Source organism: Polypterus senegalus, chromosome 7 (genome assembly GCF_016835505.1).
Source record: "Polypterus senegalus isolate Bchr_013 chromosome 7, ASM1683550v1, whole genome shotgun sequence".
NCBI classification, from domain to species: Eukaryota; Metazoa; Chordata; class Cladistia; order Polypteriformes; family Polypteridae; genus Polypterus; species Polypterus senegalus.
Window position 1 is genome coordinate 126,005,231 of NC_053160.1, and position 25,067 is coordinate 126,030,297.

A 25,067-nucleotide genomic window follows, 5' to 3' on the forward strand; every position below is an offset into this window, starting at 1 on the left:
CCTCGCACAGTCTCTCGAGCACCCCGATCAAAGCCTTCATTGATGCAAGTGAAGATTACAGCATTGTCAGCAAAGTCAAGATCCGTGAATCTTTCTTCACCAACAGATGCCCCACAACCGCTGTACCTCACGACCTTACCCAACACCCAGTCCATACAAGCATTGAACAGAGTAAGAGCAAGAACACACCCCTGACAAACCCCAGAATCAACTGGGAAAAACGCAGAGGTCCTGCCTCCACTCTGTGCAGCACTCACAGTACCAGTGCCATGATATCCAGCAACCTCGAGGGGATCCCACAAACCCTCAGGATGTCCCACAGGGCAGCTTGATCAACTGAGTCGAACGCTTTGCGAAAATCGACAAAGGCTGCAAAGAAACTCTGCCAGTATTCGAGTTTGTGCTCTATGAGAACCCTCAGTGCCAGGATGCGGTCGATGGTAGACTTCTTAGGCATAAAACCAGACTGTTCCGGTCGCTGGTAGGTGAGCAAGTGATCACGGATCCTATTGAGGACGACCCTAGCAAGGACCTTACTCGGCACCGAGAGCAGTGTTATCCCCCTGTAGTTGCTACAATCCAGGCGATCATCCTTCCCTTTCCAGATAGGGACAATAAGTCCCATTTTCCAGTCAGTTGGGATGATCCCAGTCTCCCAAATGGAAGCAAAGATTGATTTCAATGCCAGGAGGACAGCCTTACCACCAGCCTGGAGAAGTTTACCCTGGATACCACAGATCCCTGCAGCCTTTTCCTCCCTCAGCTGGTTCACCACCTGTTCAATCTCAGTGAGATTGGGTGGTTCACACCTAATTGGAGGATCAGCCTCAAGAACCGTGGACCCAACGATATCCAACGTCGTAGCCGGAGGATCAGCTTTGAACAACTGTTCAAAGTAGCCAGCCCAGCGGGTTACAGCTGCAGTGTCATCCGTAAGGACTGTTCCATCAGCTGTCCTGACTGCGACTCTCCAAGGAACAGATTCAGATGTGCATAATGCTTTGATTTCTCTGTAAGCAGGACGTGGGTCACTAGACCACAGATGGGTGTGTTACTTGCTCAGAGATTCCTCTAACAAACGCCTCTTTATCTGCTCTCAGAGCCCTCGCAGCTGTCCTCAGTTCCCGGTACAGATGAGAGTTGCCATTGAGTGCACTGCAACTCCTCTCGATGATATCCAGGGTGCCCTGCAAGATGAAACACCTCCTTCTGAGAACACCAGTAACACCAACATATCCTTCAGCAACCTTCAGGTTCTTGTCACAGAAGGTCTCCCACATAACATTAGGATCAGCAGTCGTACCCAAATCTGAAAGTTCCTGACACAAACTGCGTGCAAACTCATTAGAAATAGCCTGGTCTTGGGGTCTGGCCAAGTCCAGGCTCATTTTCCTAGCAGGTGGTAACCTACTGGACCTAAGCTGGATCCTAAGAGTAGCAACAACAAGTCTATGGTCAGAATTCACAAACTGGGCACTTCTATAGACCCTAGAGTTTTGTAAGAGCCTCCAGTGTCTGCCCACGAGGATGTGATTGATCTTCTTCACCGCACCACCAGTATTTTAGTACCATGTCCAGTGACTCGCAGCCCCTGACCTTTAGCAAAGTCAAGGAACATGGAGACACTTTCATCATGGTCACCAGACCCATAGGGACCAAGACAATCCTCATAGCTAGCCCTGTCAGTGCCAGTGGCTGCACTTAAGTCGCCCATGATCAGAGGAGTGTCATCCTGTGGGCACCCATCAACCACCGAGCGAAGCTGCGAATAAAATGTCTCCCTCGCCAAGACATCACTCACCATGGTCGGAGCATACACTGAGACAACAGACAAGGCACTCGGGGAGTGCCGTAATCTGAGTCTCATAATACGCTCATTGAAAGGAGTGATATCGGACACCATCGGAAGAAGCCAATCCGCTACAGCAGCAGCTACTCCCTAAGTATGACAGCCATCAGACTGAACAGTTCAATAAAAGGTGTATCCACCTACAGAGATCTGGCCAGTCCCCGATCTGCGCACCTCAAAAGAGTGCTGTCACTGAAATGAGTTTATGCAGCTCCTCCGATAGCAGAGGAAGATGATTATCTTGTCGGAGAGACAAGACAAAAATCCAAGCATTGATAATAACTTACCAGGAACTTATCTGAGCCCGAACTTCAATGTAGAAGCATTTATAAATTACAATTACAAGTTCCCTTAAGACAAATGGTTACCGGTATAAGGGAAGAGCATGTGTAATACAACACTCTATATCACGCATGGACCCCATATGCTATCTGACTGGATCAGTCCCAATTACCTGCAATATCTGCAAATGTCTTGGACACCAGAGCTGGAATAGAATTCTGCTATTCTGATAATGATCATGTAAAAAGTTTACCCACCTAAAGCATCTCCTAGAGCATGTGACTTATTTACAATTCACCACTGGATTGACTGCATTAAAAAATTTAAAGTGGACTTTTTTTCAATAAGCCATTGTGATTGACAATGTAACTACTCCGTTTTTAAATTTCTCATTTGGTTTTAAATAGAATGTCAGTATCATAAGAATTGTGCAGTAAAAAACAACTACCTGTTTTACAATGGTAAATGCTGAGGGGAAAAAAAAATCCCTGCACTCTCAGCAAATCAGGTTAGTGCTGCATTTTTCGGGCATGGTGTACCTATATGCACACATAGGAGGAAATGTATTGGCGTACCAATTCCAACAATGCAGCTCAAGGGACTGGAACCAATATTCAATGATCCACAGCCTTTGACCTTTTGCAAAGTCAAGGAACATGGAGCCATTTTCACGACAGTTGCCTACCCATGGGGGCCGACACAATCTTCATATCCAGCCCTGTCAATGCTAGTGGTCACACTGAAGTCACCCATGACCAGAGGAGTGTCACCTCACGGACACCCATCAACCACTAACGTTGCGAATAAAATGTCTCCCTCACCAAGACATCACTGATCTCGGTTGGAGCATACACTGAGACAACAGACAAGGCACCCAGTGAGTGCCGTAATCTGAGTCTCATAACATGCTTGTTGAAAGAAGTGACATCAGACACCATTGGAAGGAGCTGATCCGCCACAGCAACAGCTACTCCCTGAGTATGACAGCCATCAGAGTGACCAGAGATCTGGCCAGTCCAAGGTCTGTGCACCTCAGAAAGCTTCATGATACTATGGCCTGCAACAGTTTACATTTCTTAAAGTCTCAACATCAGGTGCTACAACAAGAGATCTAGAATTTGCAGGGAGAATCTTTAGGGCTCTAAAGTCACCATTGCCTCCACATCTCTCACCCTTTAGCCCTGGAAAGAGAGATGGATATATTGGGTATTTCATCTGGTCATGATCTAGACACGTTCACAACAAAATAGCATTCCAAAATTGAGCTGTAGTGATATTGTCATCATAATGATAAAAAATATTAAAACCAGGAAAACAAACTACACATAAACAAGCATACACTCATACTAACTACAAGCATGGTGTAATTCAGCTCACAATGCATACATTTCACACATCTGTCTTGTGACTGGACCATAACTCTGAGTGATGCCATCAAGCAATAGCCTTGTCACATCATATGTTTTCAGATTTCCCAGGATTCAAACCGTTTTGGTGGGAAAAAACACTGCATATCTGTCAGAAAGTGTTGGACTTACAGTTACTCCTAATACTTCAAGAGCATTATTTGAGGATGGAATTATACTATGCAATGAAAACTTTATTTCAGTCTCCTACACTACATTGCTCATGTGTTGACTTATCTTACTCAGCTGAAAGATTCTTCATACACCTTCCATAATTCAATGTGTAGGTCATTTCTAGTATTAACTACCATGGACATGGTGTAACACTGATCACAGTAAGGTGGGGTCTGAGTAGACAGCTCATCTGATCTCACCAGGAAATGTTCTGTTTGCAGTGTTTAGAAGCAGTCTCTGATGGCTGTCGTCAGGAGTTCTCCTTTAGCTTTTCAGCAATCACTCTGACACATGATTAAGGATTGGGCTACCAGCACAGCAATCGTCTTTTAAAGAGTAACAGAAATTAAACAAAAATCAAGCTATTGTTGCCTCTTTCTTTGCTTTCCATCAACAAGTCTTTTGAATTGAATGCTCTCTTGTTTTCTGGGTCCAGATTTATAGCAGCTGGCCACAAGGGCCAGGGCTTCTGCAGCCTGGTTTATGATCAGGAATCCTCTGGGATTTAACGCTATAGTACTGTAGGCAAAATGCAGGAAGTGGTTAGGGACAATACCTACTCTCATCCTGGACTGGAACCTCTTACTTTAACAGAACCTTGAAGATGTCTCTACTGCACACTTGTGTGACAGGCTAAAGCTTTAGAGAAACTGCTTCTGAGGACCTCTGCAATCCAGTTGTTGTGGGTTCACGAGTTCACAAGTTACCACAGTGTAAATCTGCAAACTGAAATGGCTCATTTATGGTGTGAGTCCACGACAATGCAACTGTAGCCAGAAAATATCAAATTATTCTTGTGAGGTATAGTAGAAAGCTTCTTTAGAAGTTGCAAAGGTTTCTTTAATTCTGTCTCTTTAATTAGAAAGCACACAATTTTGAATGGACATGACCAGGAGAAGAAACATCATTCAATAACCAAAAGTCCATCAGATCTTTTGTCTAAAACAAATAATAATCCTAAATTGTCAAAAAGCAGTAGTCCTATGATGTGTAGCTGGAAATTACAATAATCAAAAAATTTTACACATAATCAATGATGTTTTATGGTTTTATTTGCAAACTCTGATAAAGTCGAATACGAAGCTTTGGCTTTTAAGGTGTTACACTGGTGACTTTAATTGTGTAAATTCTGATACTGTGCATGCTTGTTGTGACCAGGGTAATGTTTATCCTATAAAAGATGTTGCGAAAGACTTACAGAAAAAATTAAAACATAACTCACTTCATAATATTTTTAATGTAACTATAAAATAATTACCCCTGCTTAATCTTTTGGTTTTTTTTTGTTTGTTTGTTTTGTTGATTTTTTATTATACATGATGAACTGGATTATTGTAGAATATAAGATAAATTTTCCTTTGTTTGTATTGAACGGACATTGAAAACTCAACATAACAGTTTATTTGTCGTTTTCATTGGTTTGAACACTGATGATGTTAAGCCAATATAAATATGTTTTCCAAGTAAAACCATTTTTTGCTTTTTTCCTGTGGGTCAGTCTCACCAATCTTTTTCTCGTAATTAGAGCATCTTTGTCCTGCATGTAGCACTTTCTACTGATCTCTGTTAAAGTGCTGTTTTCATGCATTTGTCCAATTTGGAAGGCTGTACATGACTAGATGATTTTGGAAGAGAATGTCCTTGTTTTGTCATATCACAACAAAATAAATACTTAATCTACAACTCTTCTGTGTATAAAATAAAACAAGTAACATCTCAGTTGCTTTGCTAGGAATCTGTACTGCTAAATGTGAACAATGGCAGACAAAAAGAAATGAAGGTTGTGGACCAGAAGATAAAGTCAAAAACAAAAAGCCAAAGGTCTGTCAGATTGTTATACCAAAGGTCTATGGGGAAGCCAAAAATCACAATCAGAAACACACAAGACATCCTAACTTCCTTGTGAGATTTTGAGACTATCTGCTGCACATAAGGTTGTTAGACTATCCACAAAATTGTACACAGAAGAAAGTGTGCCACCTTCTTAGTGACAACCCAATGACATCACTTCCTCCTGTCACATGGTAGCAGTAAAGCACTGTTTCTAACAAGAAAATGGTCCAAAATAGAGGTGCACGCATGTAAACAAATGTTGGTATGACATATTTAAAATAAAGTGGGAAAAATAACTAATGCAAAAATAACAGGAAGACACAAAATAGTTCCACAAATAAATTCTCCATCAATCAAATCCATCCATTATCCAACACGCTATATCCTAACTACAGGGTCACAGGGGTCTGCTGGAGCCAATCCCAGCCAACACAGGGAACAAGGCAGGAAACAAACCCCAGGCAGGGCTCCAGCTCACCACAGGTCGCGCACGCATGCACACACACACACACACACACACACACACACCAAGCACACACTAGGGACAATTTAGAATCGCCAATGCACGTAACCTGCATGTCTTTGGATTGTGGGAGTAAACTGGAGCACCCGTCAGGAAACCCACGCAGACACGGGAAGAACATGCAAACTTCACGCAGGGAGGAGCAAACCCGGGTCTCCTAACTGCGAGGCAGCAGCGCTACCCACCGCGCCACTGTGCTGCCATCAATCAAATCCCCCTAAAAATAATACTCTACTATATAATAAAACTCTAAGGTCTGTGTGTCCAGTCCCTCTATTTATCTGATTGGTCATTTTGACTTTTGTGACAGAGGAAGTGTGAATGTGAGACACACAAGGAGAAGTAAAGATATATGAGACATGCTGAGAGCTTCGCCTTCAAAGGCAGCAAGTATGAAACCAGACAGGAGGTGAGCAAAGTGCCTCAAAAGTAATGAGAGTCTGCAAGCTTTACAGGAACACACTCCAAAAAGGAAGCGCCAGTTAACAGACATTCACACACGTGAATACAGAGAAAGGCACTGAAGGGACACGTGGGGCAAGAGATAGCAAATATTTTTTATTCTGTTACTTGTCTTTGATAGGTACTGTGGCTAACAGTTAAAAATATAACAATAAAAATTAATCAAGCACTCAAGTTCAGAATAAATGTGAAAAATAAGTATAAAAAAAGAAAGCGGACAAATTCAAACCTCTGAATCATAACAGAAGATTGTCCACTGCATCTCAATGATTCATCCACCCTGCTATTCTCAAGACAGTTTCACCAAGCCTGGGGTTATACAGGCTGGCACCTATGCCAGTGACATCTGCCACAAAGTAGAAAGCAATGATGAGAGAAAGTCCATTGCAGCTCAGTAATTGTTTTCTAAAAAATATACTGAAGCTTCCCAAAGACACAAAATGACATACAATTTTCTGTTTGATGTTTATTGCAATGTTTTGCAAATACATAAAACAATATTTTATGGCATGTAATGGACCTTATGTTAATATCACAGCTTTACTAATAAAGTAATATAATCAAGAGTTTTAAAATGAAAAATTATGTTTGGTGTAATTATACTAAAAAATTGGAAGCTAATGTGAAACCATACAGAATGAAAACGACCATCTGCCACCATTTAACTTCACCTTATACATCTGAGAAAATATTTGTTTTTATGTAATTTAATGATTAGCCAAATATTAAGAAATGTGGAAAACCTGAAAACCAGGATGCAGTCTTAATGTCTCCCTACTGCACATTTCTGCTTTCAGATAATTGAATTATTGTCTATTGCTGCTCTCAGTTATTGGTCTTCCTGCTGCCCACTGATGGCCATTACCTAGAAAATGACCTCTAATTAAAATTATTCCTCTGCACAATGTCTTCGAGTGAATATGGAATAAGTTCAGTTGTGCAATGGTAAAATAAGAAATAAAGGAAAACCAATAAATAAGGTAGATTAAGAGAAATAAAAAAATAACAGCAAATTTAGTGTCGGGTTTGTAGTGTCATATCTGTAAATGCTACATGTGTAGTTAAAGCAAGTGGTAAAAATGGAGACACTTTTGATTTCATGGCCCAAATACAGATACAGATATTTTTCTCTTTATGTATCAATGCCAGTTCTGATTGGCAAAATGATAAAAAGAAGAATTTGGGTAAATTTCACCTTGGGATTAATAAAGTATCTAGCTAGCTAGCTAAAGATCATACTTACACATTGATGTACTGTACTGTATGGCCAAAATACAAAATAGCTAAAAGCTATATACTGTATTTTTCTTGTTACAAAATTTGAGTATAAAAGAAAGCAAAGCAGAAAAAAATGAATGCCTTTTTGCTGTGGTGATGATGCATGGACAAATTTTTCAGTTTAGATCAGGTCCAGAAGTCTTTGTACTGAAGCACAGGCTGAACTATTCTGTAAAGATTGTAGCCAAGGCTGGGAAAAAATAAACATGGAAACCCAGTGCAAAATTGATTGGTACCTTTGCAAAAGATTACGTCACTGTGATTTGTGCTTTAAATTGATTGTAGACATTGTCACGCATGGATGTTGGAGGACTCATCCAAGGGCTGGGGAAAGGTATGTAATAACCCAGCGAGACAAGAGGGAGGCTACCGTTGACTTTGTCCTGGTTCTCTTCTTCCATCACAGCTCAGAGAGACCACTCAGTAAGGGAACTTTGCTCTGCCCCTTCTTGGGGTTTCGCCATAAAAGACGCACAGCCTAAAGAGAGGTGTCTTTTGCTAGAAGACCCGAATAAGCTGCACGTGCGAGATGTTCTCTGGGCCAACCACAAAGACAGCCTCCGGATCAACACCAAAAGTGTCATTTTTGATTAACCAAGGCAAAGTACTTTAGCTATGTGATGGGCGATGGACAGATCAAACCACAGCAGTCTAAAATAGGCGACATTTACAACTGGCTGCAAACAAAGAGGCGAGTACAGGCTTTCTTAGGCTTAGTGAGGTACTTCTGCCGGTTTGTGCCCCACTTAACTGAACAAGCCAAACCAATTTAACAAAAAAGAAGGCTCCCAATTTGATGGTGTGGAATCCCACAGCCGAGACTGCATTCTGTAACTTAAATAAGACCCTAACTTCTGCTCCGGTATTAACGACACCTAATTTCTCTAGTGCTTTTAGTCCCCAGACCAGCACCTCGGACACCGGTCTTGTCGCCGTGTTAAGCCAAGTCATCAATGGAGCAGAACACCCCGTTATGTATCTCAGAAACTGCTGAATCAGGAGAGGAGGTATGCAGCGATTGAGTGTTAAGCACTAGCCATCAAATGGGCGGTGACACAACTTCAATACTACTTGTCACACTTGTCATGGACCATTCCCCCCTGAAGTGGCTCTCTGCTTCTCGAGACTCAAATCTGAGGATCACACGATGGTTGCTGAGCCTCCAACCATATAAATTTATGGTGATTCACTGGAAAGGATGACTAAATGCCAATGCAGATGCCCTCTCCCATGTCCATGACCTCGTGGTGAGATCTGCTCGCCCCTCCAGGCACAAGCTAAGTGAGGGGCACGTCATGCATGGTCATTGGAGGATTGCTCCCAAGGTTGGGGAAAGGTATGTAATAACTCAACGAATTGAGGTGGGGGCTAACACTGACTTTGTCCTTTTTCTCCTCTTCCCTCACAGCTCTGAGAGACCGGCCAGTAAGGGTACTTAGCCCCGCCTCTTCTGAGAGTTTTGCAGCCTAAAGAGAGGCGTCTTTTGCCGGAAGACCCGAATAAGCTGCTTGGTGGAGCACAATATTAAAACTCCAAAGTAGGAGGAACCCCAAAGCGGGGAGCAGTGCATTTGCATATTTTTTCTTTTCTTTTATTTTGGTTCATTTTGTCTCGTGACAAATAAAAGGGGCAGCCCAGTTGGTGTCCCAAACTTTTGACTGATTCCAGCCTGTCCTTCCACTACCCGACCACAACATATATAATCCTCCTAGGCACTTTAGATACCTCACAAAAATATTAGTCTTAGATGGTTAGATTATTAGTGTGTTCATAGAAAAGAGTGCATTTTAGAGTTTCAGACATTCCTTTTGAAAAAAAAGTGAGGCAATACAATAAGATATTTGAATGTCCTTAAAGAAAGAAACTAGTGATACATCAGTCTCCAGTTAAAGATATCAGGATTTTGTGGGCTGATAGCCCGGGGCTTGATTAAGCAAGTATAGCAAAGCAGATGCTAATCATCAGTTATATCATGTGTAGGCTGAACCTAAGTGATTAACTGGAGCCAAAACAGCTGTGTAAAGGAAATAAAACTAGGCAAACGACAACCAGAATCAAAAGGTTTAAGTCTTAGATTAAGGCAGAGATTGACAGGCCAGAGAGAATGAATTTGCAGGAGAAAATCAACATTTTTCAAACTGACTGCATGACAGTAGATAATGCAGCTGGAAAGCTACAGGTTACTATAACATGATTTTTTTTTTGTGTTTTATTTTTTATCCAGGTTACTCAAGAAAGCTCTAGTTAAAAGAGCATTAGACACTGTTTTGTCTTGGTAGAGCAATATATTGCTCTACTTTCCCATTTTGTATTATTAATAAGTAGCCTTTGTCAGAACACCTCAAGTCTCCCAGACTTACCTCTGCTTATAAGGTATTATAGTATATACAGTGGTGTGAAAAACTATTTGCCCCCTTCCTGATTTCTTATTCTTTTGCATGTTTGTCACACAGAATGTTTCTGATCATCAAACACATTTAACCATTAGTCAAATATAACACAAGTAAACACAAAATGCAGTTTTTAAATGATGGTTTTTATTATTTAGAGAGAAAAAAAAATCCAAACCTACATGGCCCTGTGTGAAAAAGTAATTGCCCCCTGAACCTAATAACTGGTTGGGCCACCCTTAGCAGCAATAACTGCAATCAAGCGTTTGCGATAACTTGCAATGAGTCTTTTACAGCGCTCTGGAGGAATTTTGGCCCACTCATCTTTGCAGAATTGTTGTAATTCAGCTTTATTTGAGGGTTTTCTAGCATAAACCGCCTTTTTAAGGTCATGCCATAGCATCTCAATTGGATTCAGGTCAGAACTTTGACTAGGCCACTCCAAAGTCTTCATTTTGGTTTTCTTCAGCCATTCAGAGGTGGATTTGCTGGTGTGTTTTGAGTCATTGTCCTGTTGCAGCACCCAAGATCGGTTCAGCTTGAGTTGACGAACAGATGGCCGAACATTCTCCTTCAGGATTTTTTGGTAGACAGTAGAATTCATGGTTCCATCTATCACAGCAAGCCTTCCAGGTCCTGAAGCAGCAAAACAACCCCAGACCATCACACTACCACCACCATATTTTACTGTTGGTATGATGTTTTTTTTTCTGAAATGCTGTGTTCCTTTTACGCCAGATGTAACGGGACATTTGCCTTCCAAAAAGTTCAACTTTTGTCTCATCAGTCCACAAGGTATTTTTCCAAAAGTCTTGCCAATCATTGAGATGTTTCTTAGCAAAATTGAGACGAGCCCTAATGTTCTTTTTGCTTAACAGTGGTTTGCGTCTTGGAAATCTGCCATGCAGGCCGTTTTTGCCCAGTCTCTTTCTTATGGTGGAGTCGTGAACACTGACCTTAATTGAGGCAAGTGAGGCCTGCAGTTCTTTAGACGTTGTCCTGGGGTCTTTTGTGACCTCTTGGATGAGTCGTCTCTGCGCTCTTGGGGTAATTTTGGTCGGCCGGCCACTCCTGGGAAGGTTCACCACTGTTCCATGTTTTTGCCATTTGTGGGGCAATTACTTTTTCACACAGGGCCATGTAGGTTTGGAATTTTTTTCTCCCTAAATAATAAAAACCATCATTTAAAAACTGCATTTTGTGTTTACTTGTGTTATATTTGACTAATGGTTAAATGTGTTTGATGATCAAAAACATTTTGTATGACAAACATGCAAAAGAATAAGAAATCAGGAAGGGGGCAAATAGTTTTTCACACCACTGTAACTTCTCTCCACCTTCCCTCCTACATCTATGACCTCAGGCAATTAGGGGTAGTAAAAGACAAGCAGGAGTTAAGTTACAATTTAAACAATGCATTATTGATAATATTCATAAATAATAACAATATGCAAAGTACATTTGAATATTGGCAACCATACAACCTGATTAAATGGTGATGTGTAGTTTCAGGCGGCACACAGACTTGTTTGTTACTTAATGTATCTAGTTAAGGCATCATTTGTGGTCAGCTTTCTTCAGAACAGGCCGCAAGCCTGTTTCAATATGGCTGCCGAGCTGTGCTCTCCATTGTGTTGTCCTTTCAGTTCATCAGTTTGGTAAGAGAGAGAGATGCTCCTTTATCAGATGTTAGTAACAGAGAGAGATTGAGGTTAAGCAAGCAGATTTATAGATGTTCTGTTCAACCCCTAGAGCCAATAGGACGCCGTGGTACTTGAAGGCTTCTGATACAAGCCAGTTCTAAACAGCCATACTTAAGACCAATGAGGAAATAGAACATCTTAACACCTGCCACCACCCCAAGACCATATGTTAAGGTAAAGCTTAGCAGTTAGGCAGCCTGGCTTTCTTGCGGGGGTTGAAAGACTTTACTTTTGAAACACTTGCCAAACTGGTTTAAGACACCAACTCTGTCGTATAAATCAAAGAGACCCGTTCCTGGTGGGTTTGGGGGGTTAGTTGTTGTAAACATGAATGCTTCTCACATAATGCAACACTAATATTACATTGCTTTACCCAAGTTACAATTAAAATACAAAATATTTATCAACTTATATGAAAAATCGCACATCACAACAGATACTTAAATGGCTTGTATTTTGTAACTACATTACTGTTTAGACTAATTCATGCAGAAAAAAATTTGAAAAAGGTAATCAAGAGAGCAGCTACCACACACTGCTGCCATCTGCCACAGACATTTAACATCTGACTGCGCTTCCATACATCCTTTCTTCAAAACAAACCTATTTGGCACCAATTGCAATTTTGCCTAGTTGTTCTTCTTCTGCTGCTGTTGGTGATGATGATGGGCTGTCTTCTTCTGCTTTTTTCTAAAGTAAGCATTAATACATACACTTTGTGTTATCCCAGTGTTTAGTATACAACTGAGGTCTAGGATGGACACATATCAATCACTGTACACCTATATATAGATGGGATGACTATGAATTTGACTAGATGTGAAACAGCCCATGTCTTTCAGTATACTTCACAAAGTGTTTTGAGGCATTCAAATGTTCTTCTATGGTTATATTCTATTGTAAAAACATTACACTTGAAAAGATGACACTTTTTTAGCTTGCTTGTTTAGGTGATGAAAGCTTTGAACAAACAACTAGACTTCAGTTTCTTTTAAAATCCTCTGATTTATTAAATTATCAAAAAAGAACATTTATGAAATGAACTTGGTTTCTTACAGTCTAATATTATAATGAAGTTCCCTTTAATTTCTTTCTTATTCCCTTTTATTCCTGGTTTATTCAGTGCTCATGGCCACTTTTAAAACTGAATCTTTGAAATCTATCCTTTTTTTCCAGTATTGAAAGGAGCCATATCCTATCCCAACAGCATTAGAAACAAACAAAAAACAATCTAGGATAGAATCCTTGCTAACCAAACACATTTGCACTTGCACACAATCATAATAAGACAATTTAAATAAACCTAACATGCATGATTTTCGGATGTGTGAAAAACCAGCATACCAGAAGAAAAAATCGACATTAAAACAGAAAAAAGTGAACTCTCCATTTAGGGAACTGGACAAGACTGGAATCAAACCTTTGATCTTGGAACCGTGAAGCAGCATTGCTCAACTGAATCTTCAATAACCACCTTTAAATTCAGATGCACAAACAGGTGATACAGTACACTGTTCCGAGATATTTGACCAGTACGACCTCATGTAGATTCTATACCAATTCTACTGTGGAAAAGGATAAGTCAATATTTGAATAATATATTAAATCAAGGAGAAAATGCTTAAAAAAGTTGGGGGGTCCTCAGCCACACCCCATCACCTTCCTTTTCCAATCCCAATACTCTCCTTAAAAGACGTTCTCAGTCTGTCAAAATGCCACACTCTGAACACTTTCCAGAAATCTGATACACGATAAAGCAGTTTCTTCCACTGATTTTGACCATCCTGTCAGGGTTCCAGCAACAAATGGTAGCACTCCAGACGTCACCTGGTTATAATAGGACACCTGTTAGGATGGTAGAAAGAAGGATAGGATTTTTAAATTAAAATGCAGCCCCCGGTACAGCAACTGCAAGAGTGACTCCTTTGGGAAAGGGCTACCTCTGTAGCTTATGTTAAACTGTTACTTAAGGTAAAAGTGTTAATGCCTCACCCATCAAAGAAGCCGGAATAAACACAAAGAAAAACTAAGTAATTTAAAAATAAGGAAACCAAAACCCTTATACCTCTCTGGGCACTCCTTCATGAATTAGTCATTGTGACTATCTGGTGGAATGGCTTCCCAAATTCCCATCTCATTACCACACCACAAAGTCTTCTTGTTCACCTCACTTGCCAGGTCAGGTCATCCCCATTATAATTTTTAAGAACAGTTATGTGTTACGTTTAGTGGCCTCAGGTGCTCCTTGCATCAATGTGCCCCAGCATGGGTAATTGGGAGGTATCCTGACCTACCAAAAATATAGCAGATGTCCACAGATATCACAGATGATCTTTTTGATGCAGCTCTAGTGGTTATCTGTTACTCATTCCACTGCCATTTTCCTTCAATAGATCTTCTATTACTTATTAACAATATAGAGTCTGCCACCACCTAGAGGTTGAGCTGGATGATATTGTTTTAAATTGATATTATCATTTTGACATAGAATGTGATTTTCCATATATCTCGATATGTTCCCAAATACTTTAAAGATTGAAGATTAGCACCAAATAGAGATGTATATACATGTTTTCCATGCAGAGTCCAAAACCTGGTATACTTTCTCATAATTTATCTTCTGTTACACCCATCACCTGCATGTCCTCTCTCACCACATCCATAAACTTTCTCTTAGGTCTTCCTCTTTTTCTCTTCCCTGGCACCTCTATCCTTAGCATCCTTACCCCAATATACTTTGTCTCCCAACCATCCAACTTAAGCTGACCCTCTAATGTACTCATTTCTAATCCTATCCATCCTTGTCACACCCAGTGCAAATCTTAGCATCTTTAACATATAATATATAATATTATAAACTATGAAAGTAAACAAATAGGATTATTTTTTCAAGAAGAGCTGTGCCACAAAGAAGCAGGCAGAGTATTTTTCCAGCCATTTTGTTTAATATCTCCTCTACTATTTTTTGAGTTTTAACTGTATATATTACATTCAAGTCCTTACCTGCTTTGTTGGAATCTGTGTCTGCTAATCACTACCAGCTTAGTACATATTGCTTGCACTCTCTCTGTCTCTCTTTGACAATTTCCAAATAAGAAACGGCAAAGCTCTTAATTACTGCCCAAATCGTGGATCATAATGCATGTGTAGTAGATTGTATATATACTGTATTGTAATATCCAGTGGAGTATTTAAAAATAATAAAAAATAAAGGGCACTGTGACTAACTTCCTAGATTTAAGGCTCAGAGATGGAATGGCTCTGAAAAACTGTGTCAAGAGAGACAGAAGGAGGGTAGAAGTAGCCAACTAATGAGGCATTAAGAGGAAAGCCATTGATAGTTGGCAGAAGGTTATCCTGGTGTGTCCTGGGGTCAGAACATCATGGTGGTGAAGATGGCATCCCTCAAGGCAAGAACATTGGGAACGTGCTTTGCATAGTTGATTTGATCTTTCATTCTTGTTTTGGTGTTAATAATTAAAGACAACAAACTTTGTTCACCTGGCCAATACTTACTTTCTCCAGATGTTAGCACCACAGGGTCATGACAATATGTTTATTATACATATATATTTTATTATTTACTCCATTTGTATTGATTTGAAAATTATTTATTGCATATATATGATTTTTATGTCTGTAATGGCATTTCTGATATGTGTGAGTACTTATTCACCAACATTCACCAGCATAGTACTGTGCTGTATTTGTGGCCAAATAACAACAATATTTTACATCTTGTGCTCTTAACAAGTTCTTGAATCCTTCTTTATCTGAAGTATAGCTAAATACTTTACAGGACCGATGGAAAGGAATAATCTTTAAGGGTCGCTTGAAATTTTAAAACTTTATATATTGTAATTGTTGAGTAGTGTGATGTGCCTTAATAAAACTTCACATACAAAACACAACTTCCTCCTTATGACCTTTATTTACATGCCATCCCTTGTCTCCTTCTTTCATTATCTCTCTCTCTTTTTCCTCTTCATTAGTCTGTGTTTGAGTGGGGATGACACTTATTTCCTGTACTGCAGCAGTAGTAACCACTTCCTCATTTGACTTAGAATCATCATTTGCATATTTTAATCCATGATTGCACAGATATGTCTAATTGTATGGGTCTTTTACAAGAGGCCATCTGGTTCTACAACCATTTAGATCACAGTCTAATGCCATTTTTCTCAAAACTAATAGAGGCTTATAGTCAGTTATAATACAAAAAGAATGGCATGTGAAGTGGTAAATGGACTACACTATAAGACTACACAACTCTCTGTTTATATATTGACCACTCCCTGTAGGTGTTAAAATGTGACTACCATAAGCAGCAACATTTTCCATGTGGTAATCATTCATCTGGGACAATGCCTAACCAATGGTGGTGCTTGATCCACTTGTAACCAGAAGGAACTCTTCTTGAGTGAAATCTAAATATGCATGAATGAGACTGTTGGTCTATGCATGATGAAGGGAACCAAATATTTCCCGCTCCATGCAAGTTCAACCAAAAGGTGTCCCTTTTTGAATGAGAACATGGAGTGGCTATGACATTTTAGTAAATGAAATGCCTGTAAGAGAAACATACTGTAACCCAGTCAGATTTGTAGGCATAGGCCAATTCCTAACTTTCTTAATGTCTCTGCTATCAGGTGAAGCCCAGCTGTTGATGTTTCCCAAAAATGTTACCTACTCTTGTGCAAAGTTACACTTTGAGAGTTATAGTTTGAGATGGTCTACTCTTAGATGGTCATACCTGTTTTTCAATGCTGTCTTTACTTGCCAGTACTTTGAAGATAGTTTCATAGTCCATAGTTGAACACTGAAATACTGAGGGGATCAAAAATGTCATCAGTTGTGGGCAATGGACGTATATCTTTAATTTACTGGAGTTTAAGCTTTTATAATTGACACATAAATGCCATGTGCCATCATTTTTTTGCACCATTATAACAGTTGGTGGGGGGATGGAATAGCCGGCTTCTCTTTATCAGCACATTTAGAAGACAAAGGGCGCTGGCGGAGAGGTATGAAGGGATTTAAGAAGCAGTTTAAGGTGGGACGGAATTACGAGTTTTTTCGTAGGCTCTGGTAATTCTAGTGTTAAGGGCTAGGGATAGTGTTGGGGTTAGGCTTAGGGTTAGGGTTAGAACACTTTGTTAGCCTATCTTTGCACCTGCTGAACTTTATAATTACACTCGTCTGGTGGAGCATTTGTCATATTTAAGATATTAAGGATATTTTGGGACTAACATTGATTTTAGTCCAAGGGAGGCCATTTAATTGTGAATTCAGTCACAGAATCTAGGCATTTTCCAGGTAGGCAAAAGAGGCATGACGGCAGTGAAGTTTGTGTGAGGCATTACTCAGAAGTGAATGGTGGATGATGGTGTATCCTGGCTGAGAAGATTGTGGGTTACCCTCGCAGTTGGGAGGAATAGATAATGGATGGACAAGGACAACGGGATTTTATGAATAATTCGCCCCCCAGCATGAGGAGTGTCAGTACTCCTCTGACTGGGTTGTCTGGGACTTGCACTGCAGAATGGAAACCTTGTCAGGGTCCCTGTGTGGTGCATGGAGGAGCTATGAAGAATGAACCCTTATTCCCTCAGTAGTAGTTGTGGTCGCTCCAACAGAGTTTGTTTTTATGAAGGACGGAAGTGACCGGAAGGCGGATGACTCTCCGTGTAAGGCAGAGGGAGTCGGGACTTGGGACTTGGGACGTGGTGTCCCCAGCGTGAGAGCCCTGGTCGTTGGTGAATCCCAAGTCGCTGTTCGTAGAGCCTACTGGAGCCAGGGATCGGTAAGACAACTGACCAGGAGGAGAGTGGACAGAAGGCCAGCAGCAGGTAAGGCGACTCCCCTTGTTGAGAAGTCCAGATAGGATGAGTAGTGAAGCTGCCAGAGGAAAGAAGACACCGGGCTTTGTTGTTTTAAAGGATTGCTTCCCTCAGTATTTTAACCTCGTTGTTTTAAGACTTTTTCTATTTATTGGTTTTAACCTCCACGTGTCACATCTGCTTTTATGGATTATTCATTTATTGGAACTTTGGACACCGCACTTTATTTTGAACACTTTGTTTTAGTTGTTTTTAAATAAAAGCACTTGACACTTTTGCACCATCCCCTTGCTATGTTGTTGCCTCACTGCTAAGCTCATCGGTGACATTACCAACGGTTTAGGGTTCAAGGGCTCCAAGAAGTGAGAAGGGAGCATGCATCAAACCCACATCATCACATCCTATTACTGACTTCTGGTAAAAAAACAACTTCCCCTAACTTATAATAACCTTAAGAAATTAAAAGATCACCAGGAAAATGTGTTTATAAATGTTAGTGCAAATTAATGCACTTCTTGTGGAATATCTAAATCTATTGTATTTTGGAAGCTCAATTCTGTTGCTAAACAAAAACTTCAAACTTAACATGAAACTAAAATGGCCAATAATGTAATTTTCCCCCTTAACTGATACACAAACATTAAAAAATTTACACAAAGAAAAATTTCAAAAGCTGCTGTTTTTATTTACAGTTATAGCATTTTAATACAAAGTGGAGACAGTGTGAAATAGATGGATAAGTGCTTGTGTGTGCTGATGAATTGCTTTGATGTGAATTAGGGGTTAGTTAGTGTAGTTTTCTAACCACCGACAAAAAACAAAAAGTACTTTTAGGGCATGAGTTAAGCAGGCAAAACTGTTCTGCAATACAATAAGTGACTGCAGGTTTTATATCCATATATCTGCCAACAGTATGCAATGGATTGGAGTATATTTTATGGAACTCTACTTAGAAGGGGTCTGTTTTGATAGGGAGTCTGGAGAACACGTTGCAAGTACAGCAAGTGTATGGGTGACTTGTTCATATTCAATAATGAATATTATCTGTTGTACTGCCTGCAAACAGCAGAGATAACCCTATTTGTTCTTCCTGTTCGGATCCTCCATTTTATTTTCATACACCCACCATCACCACCACCAGGCAATATAGGCAGAGCCAATGTAGTTGTGCTTAGAAAGAGCGCTGGCAATTTTGTAGAATGTATTTAATGTTTATAAGAAGTTGCAGAAAATCAGATAAAAGTACTGAACATCATAATATTGTCTTTTGTGTACTTATTTTTTTTTTTAAATATCGAATCAAGAAATCACTTAGTGCTATTTCACCTTCCACTCTGGTATGATAATGAACATCAGCACTAAAAGAGGCAACTCCTTTCCAATTGTCAGAATCTTACAAGGGCCTGTCAATGTCTCGGCATCTGTTATCATCGATATCACTAACATAAAATATACCTCCTCAACCCTTGCTAATAGAATAAAGCGTGGAAAACTGTAAAGGAAGGAATACATCTGAATATGAATCCAAAACATGATGTGGCCTATGAAATCTTTGTTTTAATCTTTGCTCATCTATGGTTACTTGTTATTCATAAATTGCTAGGATTAGGACCGCATAAAACATGAGATACAATAGTTTGTCATTTACTGGGAAGTAAAAATGAAAGGACTAGCAGAATAAGCCATAGCATGGCAATATAAAATTCTTAAACCTGCTTTATCCAACTGAAAAAATAAAGGACTGGAGCCTTTCCAGACCCAATCAGCAAGGCATTAGTTCAACGAGCTCCCATAAGCTAGTGTATAGAAATATAGCAGTAAGCTTCTGCTGTTTGAAGGCTTGAATGCACTATAACTTGGGATAAAGGCAGTCTTTATTGATGAATATAGGCATTATAAAACATCAGAGAATATGCCAGCAATTACCTTTCCAGCCTGAAGTGGACTGGCATACCAGTTTACTGGCACATTGAAAGTGGCATAAAATTACCATTAATATATCATTCATTATAAATACAAAAAGCAGATACACTGTAGGTGCATCAGAGGATGATTGCGAAGAGTGTTACTTAGCCCCTGTACAAGTGCCGCCTGATTGCAGCTTATAAAACACTGTGGCATTATTTTCCCTGTCCGGCATTCTTAGCACTTGAGGTTACTTATTAATGCACATCTTAAATAAGTTCATTCACTTGATTAAATTAAAATCAAATTTCCTTCAGTTTTCTCTTTTGAGCCTGATTTCTAAAAATTTTTCTGGTGTGTATTTTTATTTAGTATAATTCATCTGCTTTCTGTTGCCTTTGTTGCAAACAGAATCATTAAAGAAACTCTGGAAGGACTACTGGTTTCATAAGACAAAAAAGATCACCTTGCAAGATTAAAACAAAATTAGTAAATAAGTATTATAAACACATACTAAATGTAGGTGTTAATAGAGAGAAGAAAAACAAAGCTCAAGCAGTTCTTGAAGAAAATTCTTAACTTTAGATAGAAATAAAGACTTACTTTACAATGTTCATTGGCATCACCATCAATAACAAAGCCTGCACAGAGAACTTCACTTCTTGTGTATCCGGGATCAGGGGGAACTGAAGCCACAATGACTGACCTTAATGCTATAATGTAGGATTCCCTGTAGCAGTCAAAAATTATTATTATTAAAATTATTTCTTTTAGTTACTGAAAGGTCACACTAAGTGGTAGCAGAAAATAAAATATATCCATGCCAAAATTGTGATATTTTTGTGTTGGATATGAAAGACTAATTATTTAATGTATCCTCCTGGCAATATTCTGTGTGTATAATCTGAGTTAAGAAACCCATACTGTTTGTTATAAGTGTTACAATAAAAACATTTTTTACGGATAATACAAATGAATTCTCCTGTTTCACTCTTGAAAATGATCTGCAGCAAATATTCCTAGTCTGTAATTGCCTCATTCAATTCCACTGAGTCATGTCAACATACATTGAAGTGAAAGGCTTAGCTGCTTGATACAAACCCTGCTTTGGATGGCCGTCTGCGTGACATGAGCACTACAAAGTCTCTGGCTTTTTCCTTGTTGACTTCTTGACATTTAATATGATAAAGTCGATCATCTTTACCAACTGATTCAACTTCTTTACAGTCCCTGAAAAGAAAAAGAAATTTGACATTACATGTTTAATTTGCCGTGAATACCCTTGTTGATCCAGGCCTGTCCTGTTTCAGTGCTGGAGCACCACAGCTGCTGCAGACTTCATTGCTGACAATAAAATGTAATGGATAATTTAGACCTGTAAAGAATCCATCAGATCTTCATGATTTTGTTTTTCACAAAAACATTAATGTAGAATTTATATTATGTTCAGAACTGTGGTACTGATTTCGGGCTAGAGGGTGACATTTTGGCTACCTCTGTTGCTTTATGGTTCCAGAATCCTAGATTCTAATCCTGATGTTTGTGTGTATATTCTCTCCGTGTCTGTGTGTATTTTCCTTTACCAACCTAAAGACATTTATGTTAGGTTAATTGGCAGTACTAAATTGACCCTTTGTAAGTAGTATTGGTAACAGTATTGCACTGTGTACAGTGACATTCTTACTTAGATAATTAGCCAACATACAGCACATCACAACTCTCTGGTACCATGAGAAACAAGCATGTAGTATTTTAATAAATAACTGTATTTAATTTAATAGATAACAAATCAGCTTATTCAACATGCCTCTTACCCCCATGTTCAGTGTTTAAGTGGGACCTCCAATGGGCTGGGTTGGTTCGTACAGAGTTTATCGTCAAGTACAGCCAGCACAGACTCTGATCTCCCAGAACCCTGAACTAGATTATGTTATATATCATCCAGACAGCCTAGCATACCAAAAAAGAAATGTACTACTCTAGCTAAGGTTTTCAGAAAGAAGTGGTAGAGTCAAGGCAAAAATTAATTCCTCTCAATAACCAGACTAATATATGCTGTAATTTTATTAGAGGCCTATGCACTGCTACATAAGACACTTCTAAATGAAGCAGCAATCTTATTTTAAGGTACAAACAGCAACTGATACGTTGGACTAGAAAGCTTCTGTTATTGCAGCCCACCAGGTACAGTTCTGGCAACCCTCTTTAATCAAGCTTTCCACCCAAATGATGTTCTTTACTCTGTAATAATAAACTTACAAATAATGCTTGTCCCACTTAGGTCGAAGGCTCAGATCTGACAACATATAAAAGGAATTTTTGGCCAAAACATTCACATCCATTTCCACCTTTACTGACAGAGAATCATATTCTTCATGCATGTAGGTTCGTATCTGAGAAAAACAAACATTTTTACATCAGTAACCATTATTGCTGGATGTTTTGAAAGATATTTAAACTGTTTCAAATAGATTAATAAATGCAGAAGCCCAATTAAAAATTGCTTAATGTTTTGTTTAGAAAATATTCCTTTTCTAAGCACAATAGTCAGAATACAGATGCGTTAACATGCAGGAGATATTCCTAGAGTTTCATTCTATTATATTTTTGTGAAGAAATCACAAAGAGAACAAAGAAGGTTTGGGGTAGCCACCCTGTATACTTGCAAAAATAAGCAATTGAAATGCAAAACAGTGTCTTTTCAGACTGAGCTCGATACAGAACTGAATGGTAGTGAACAAAATGGTGGAAGTGAGGTCAGTAAAGGTTGGACAGGAAGTGAGGTCAGGAGCATTGGGACCGGAATTGAGGCTGTCAGGAGGGACTTCCTTCTGATGTTCTACAGCTGAGGAGGAAAGAGAGAATGCATTATCTGACAGAGCCAACCCCCAGTCCTGCAGAAATTCACACTTATTCAGGCCCATAAACTGTCTCCTAATCTCATGTTTGTGACACTGTATGGGGCAGGGATTGTAGAGGATGCATACGGAATTCCTGGGAGTGGAAGTTTAGCTTGGTAAATTTCTAAGTCACATGGCAGCTATCATCTTTTTTAGCAGGTAGATGGTTATAATTGTACTACCAAGAGCCTATTACCTGGTGTGACAGGTCTATGACATGTGCTAAACCTGATCCATTCTCAACCATACTACTGGAAGAATAAAGTGTATTAACATTGCAAATTTTTATGACAAATATCATCAATTCATCTGTCCTGTTTGTGAAACTGTTCTTCACATGCAGATTTGCTGGAACTTGCAGACTATACTAAACATGGTAAAAACAAAATTTTCACAGACAAAGAACCTGTGGACAATACTATTTCTGTCCTAATAAGGCTACTATATGTTGTCTTCAGTATTATTTGGCTCTTCCGGTTAGTAAAGGGTTCAGAAGAAACGTATATGTGGGCTAGCTGCCAATGTAACTTCATAACAAAATATTGCTCTAAATCACATTACCTGGCCTCTATATGAGTCAAACAACATGGTTTCAGAAGCAAAGGAATGAAAACTTTATCTCTCTTAAGACCATGTCACATTACACAACTTTACCAGCGATTTTCAGTCACAGACTTCACTTACATAATTCTTAGTGAGTCAGAGGCAGTCGGCAGGTTTGATGTTTTATCTTAAGTGGAAGGGGTTGGATTGTGTGCTTGGGAGAACTAACAACAAATTAGCTCTAACTCAGAAGTGCAATGCATTTAATGTAGCTACGAGAAATAAGAAACACAAGTGTTTTAAACCTGAAGAGAGGCTCATCTGTCTGATGTTGTTTGTTTTACATACCATGAAGAGTAAAAAAGAAATGAAAGGGCAGATACTGTGACTGAATTCCTTGCACCAATAAAATCTTTCACATGGGCTATTATATTATTGGCTTTCAGAAAAAGGGGCAAGCTTGCAATACTTTGGAAACTGTCCTGTAATGTCGTTATGCAGTTGTCTGATTTGACATACCCTGCAATTTGTAATCACTTAACAGGACATGTTCAGGTGACAAGATCAGCAACTGCAGTTGCCTAATTCTCTTCAATCATTTTAAAATTAAACATGCATTTATGTAATGTAGAGATATAAAGAAAACCATTATTTAATGTTATGTGGACATATCCCTCTACGATTGTACCTTAAGGACAACACATTTAATATTCTGAGCTGTCCACAAAAAACTTTATGTTCAGAATTCTGTGGAACAGAGACATGAAATCTACCTAAACAAGAAAATAAAAAAATACAAAGGTAATTTTTTCTTTAAGGGGTAATGGGAGGGAGATTATTTTTCCTCAGTGTCATTTTCACTAGGTTTTTGTTCAATTATCTTTAGCTGCCTCATTCACCCTGCTCCAAGCTGACACATTTCAAGTAAAGCAATGTTGCACATGTGTAATCAGAGAAGAGAGGCACCAAAGCTCAGTTTTACTACACAGTGGTCTCTCGTCATGAAGGTCTACTGAATGTGTTATCACTCACAAATATTTATTCATTTATAGGTTTGATGTGATGCAGCTAAATACCACAAGCACATCATGTGCTAGTACAAATGTCAAGAACATGAGAGGCTTTATTCTATTACGGTATATATTTTTTGTGATTTGTGATGGTGTAGGAAATGGTAGCATTATAAAGATATAAGTCTTTCTTTATGGAATAAGTGGTTCTTTTCAACACATTATGCTATCTTACCGAATTTATGGAATGACATAATGTGTTTTTCCTCAAATGTGTAAAGATATGGTCTCTATATTTTAAAAAAAAGGGCATAGCAGCACTAGAGAAATTCTAAAGGAAAATGACTAGGCTGATTCCAAGACTGAGAAGTACGTGCTATAAAAGATTTATTTCAGTTTAAGAATTTTCATTTACATTTATTAGTACATGCTTTTATTCAACATGACTTTCAAAAGAGGTCAACATAATCAAGTAAATGTTAGTCTGAGGACTACTTTGAAACAAGTGTTATAGAACAAAATTTCTCAATTGACTATCACAAGTAAAGAGCTTTAAACCAAAGCTACTTGGTCTTTCCATAGCTATAAGTATTTTCCAAAGCCTTTACCAATAAGACATAGAACAAAATAGCCTTCAAACATTTCTTAAACATATTAGACAGCTTGATCTACATGAAATCAGAGATTTGATGCCAAGTTAGCCTAACCTGCTTGTCTTTGCAGATTGAGGAGGAAAACTGAAGCAGAAATAGGGAGAAAGGCCAAGTGTGAGATTCAAACCCAGAATGCTAAATCCATCTACTAGCAGGGCTATCGTGCTGCTCATGTGTAATGATGTTAAATTTACAAGTTCCCACCAGTTCCTTTGTCAGGAAGGTGGACAGTTAGGGTCAGGTAGGTAAGCTATTCAGGGTCAGCTGGAGAAGGAGTTGCAGTCAAACTCAGATTACCCATAAGGAGCTCTAAAGG

General features: G+C 39.1%; 1 protein-coding gene across 1 annotated transcript in view; it reads right to left on the reverse strand.

The window, feature by feature from the left end:
- Positions 1-12,909: 12,909 nt before the first annotated feature.
- Positions 12,910-25,067, reverse strand: part of LOC120532848 (acetyl-coenzyme A thioesterase) — a 156,790-nt gene continuing 144,632 nt past the window's right edge. Inside the window, exons 12-15 of the mRNA XM_039759273.1 lie at positions 21,905-22,038; positions 20,747-20,875; positions 20,249-20,375; positions 12,910-13,745 (exon numbers count right to left, since the gene is read on the reverse strand). Of these exons, the coding sequence (XP_039615207.1) occupies positions 13,608-13,745; positions 20,249-20,375; positions 20,747-20,875; positions 21,905-22,038 (528 nt within the window). The 3' untranslated portion in view covers positions 12,910-13,607. The remainder of the gene's footprint in view (positions 13,746-20,248; positions 20,376-20,746; positions 20,876-21,904; positions 22,039-25,067) is intronic.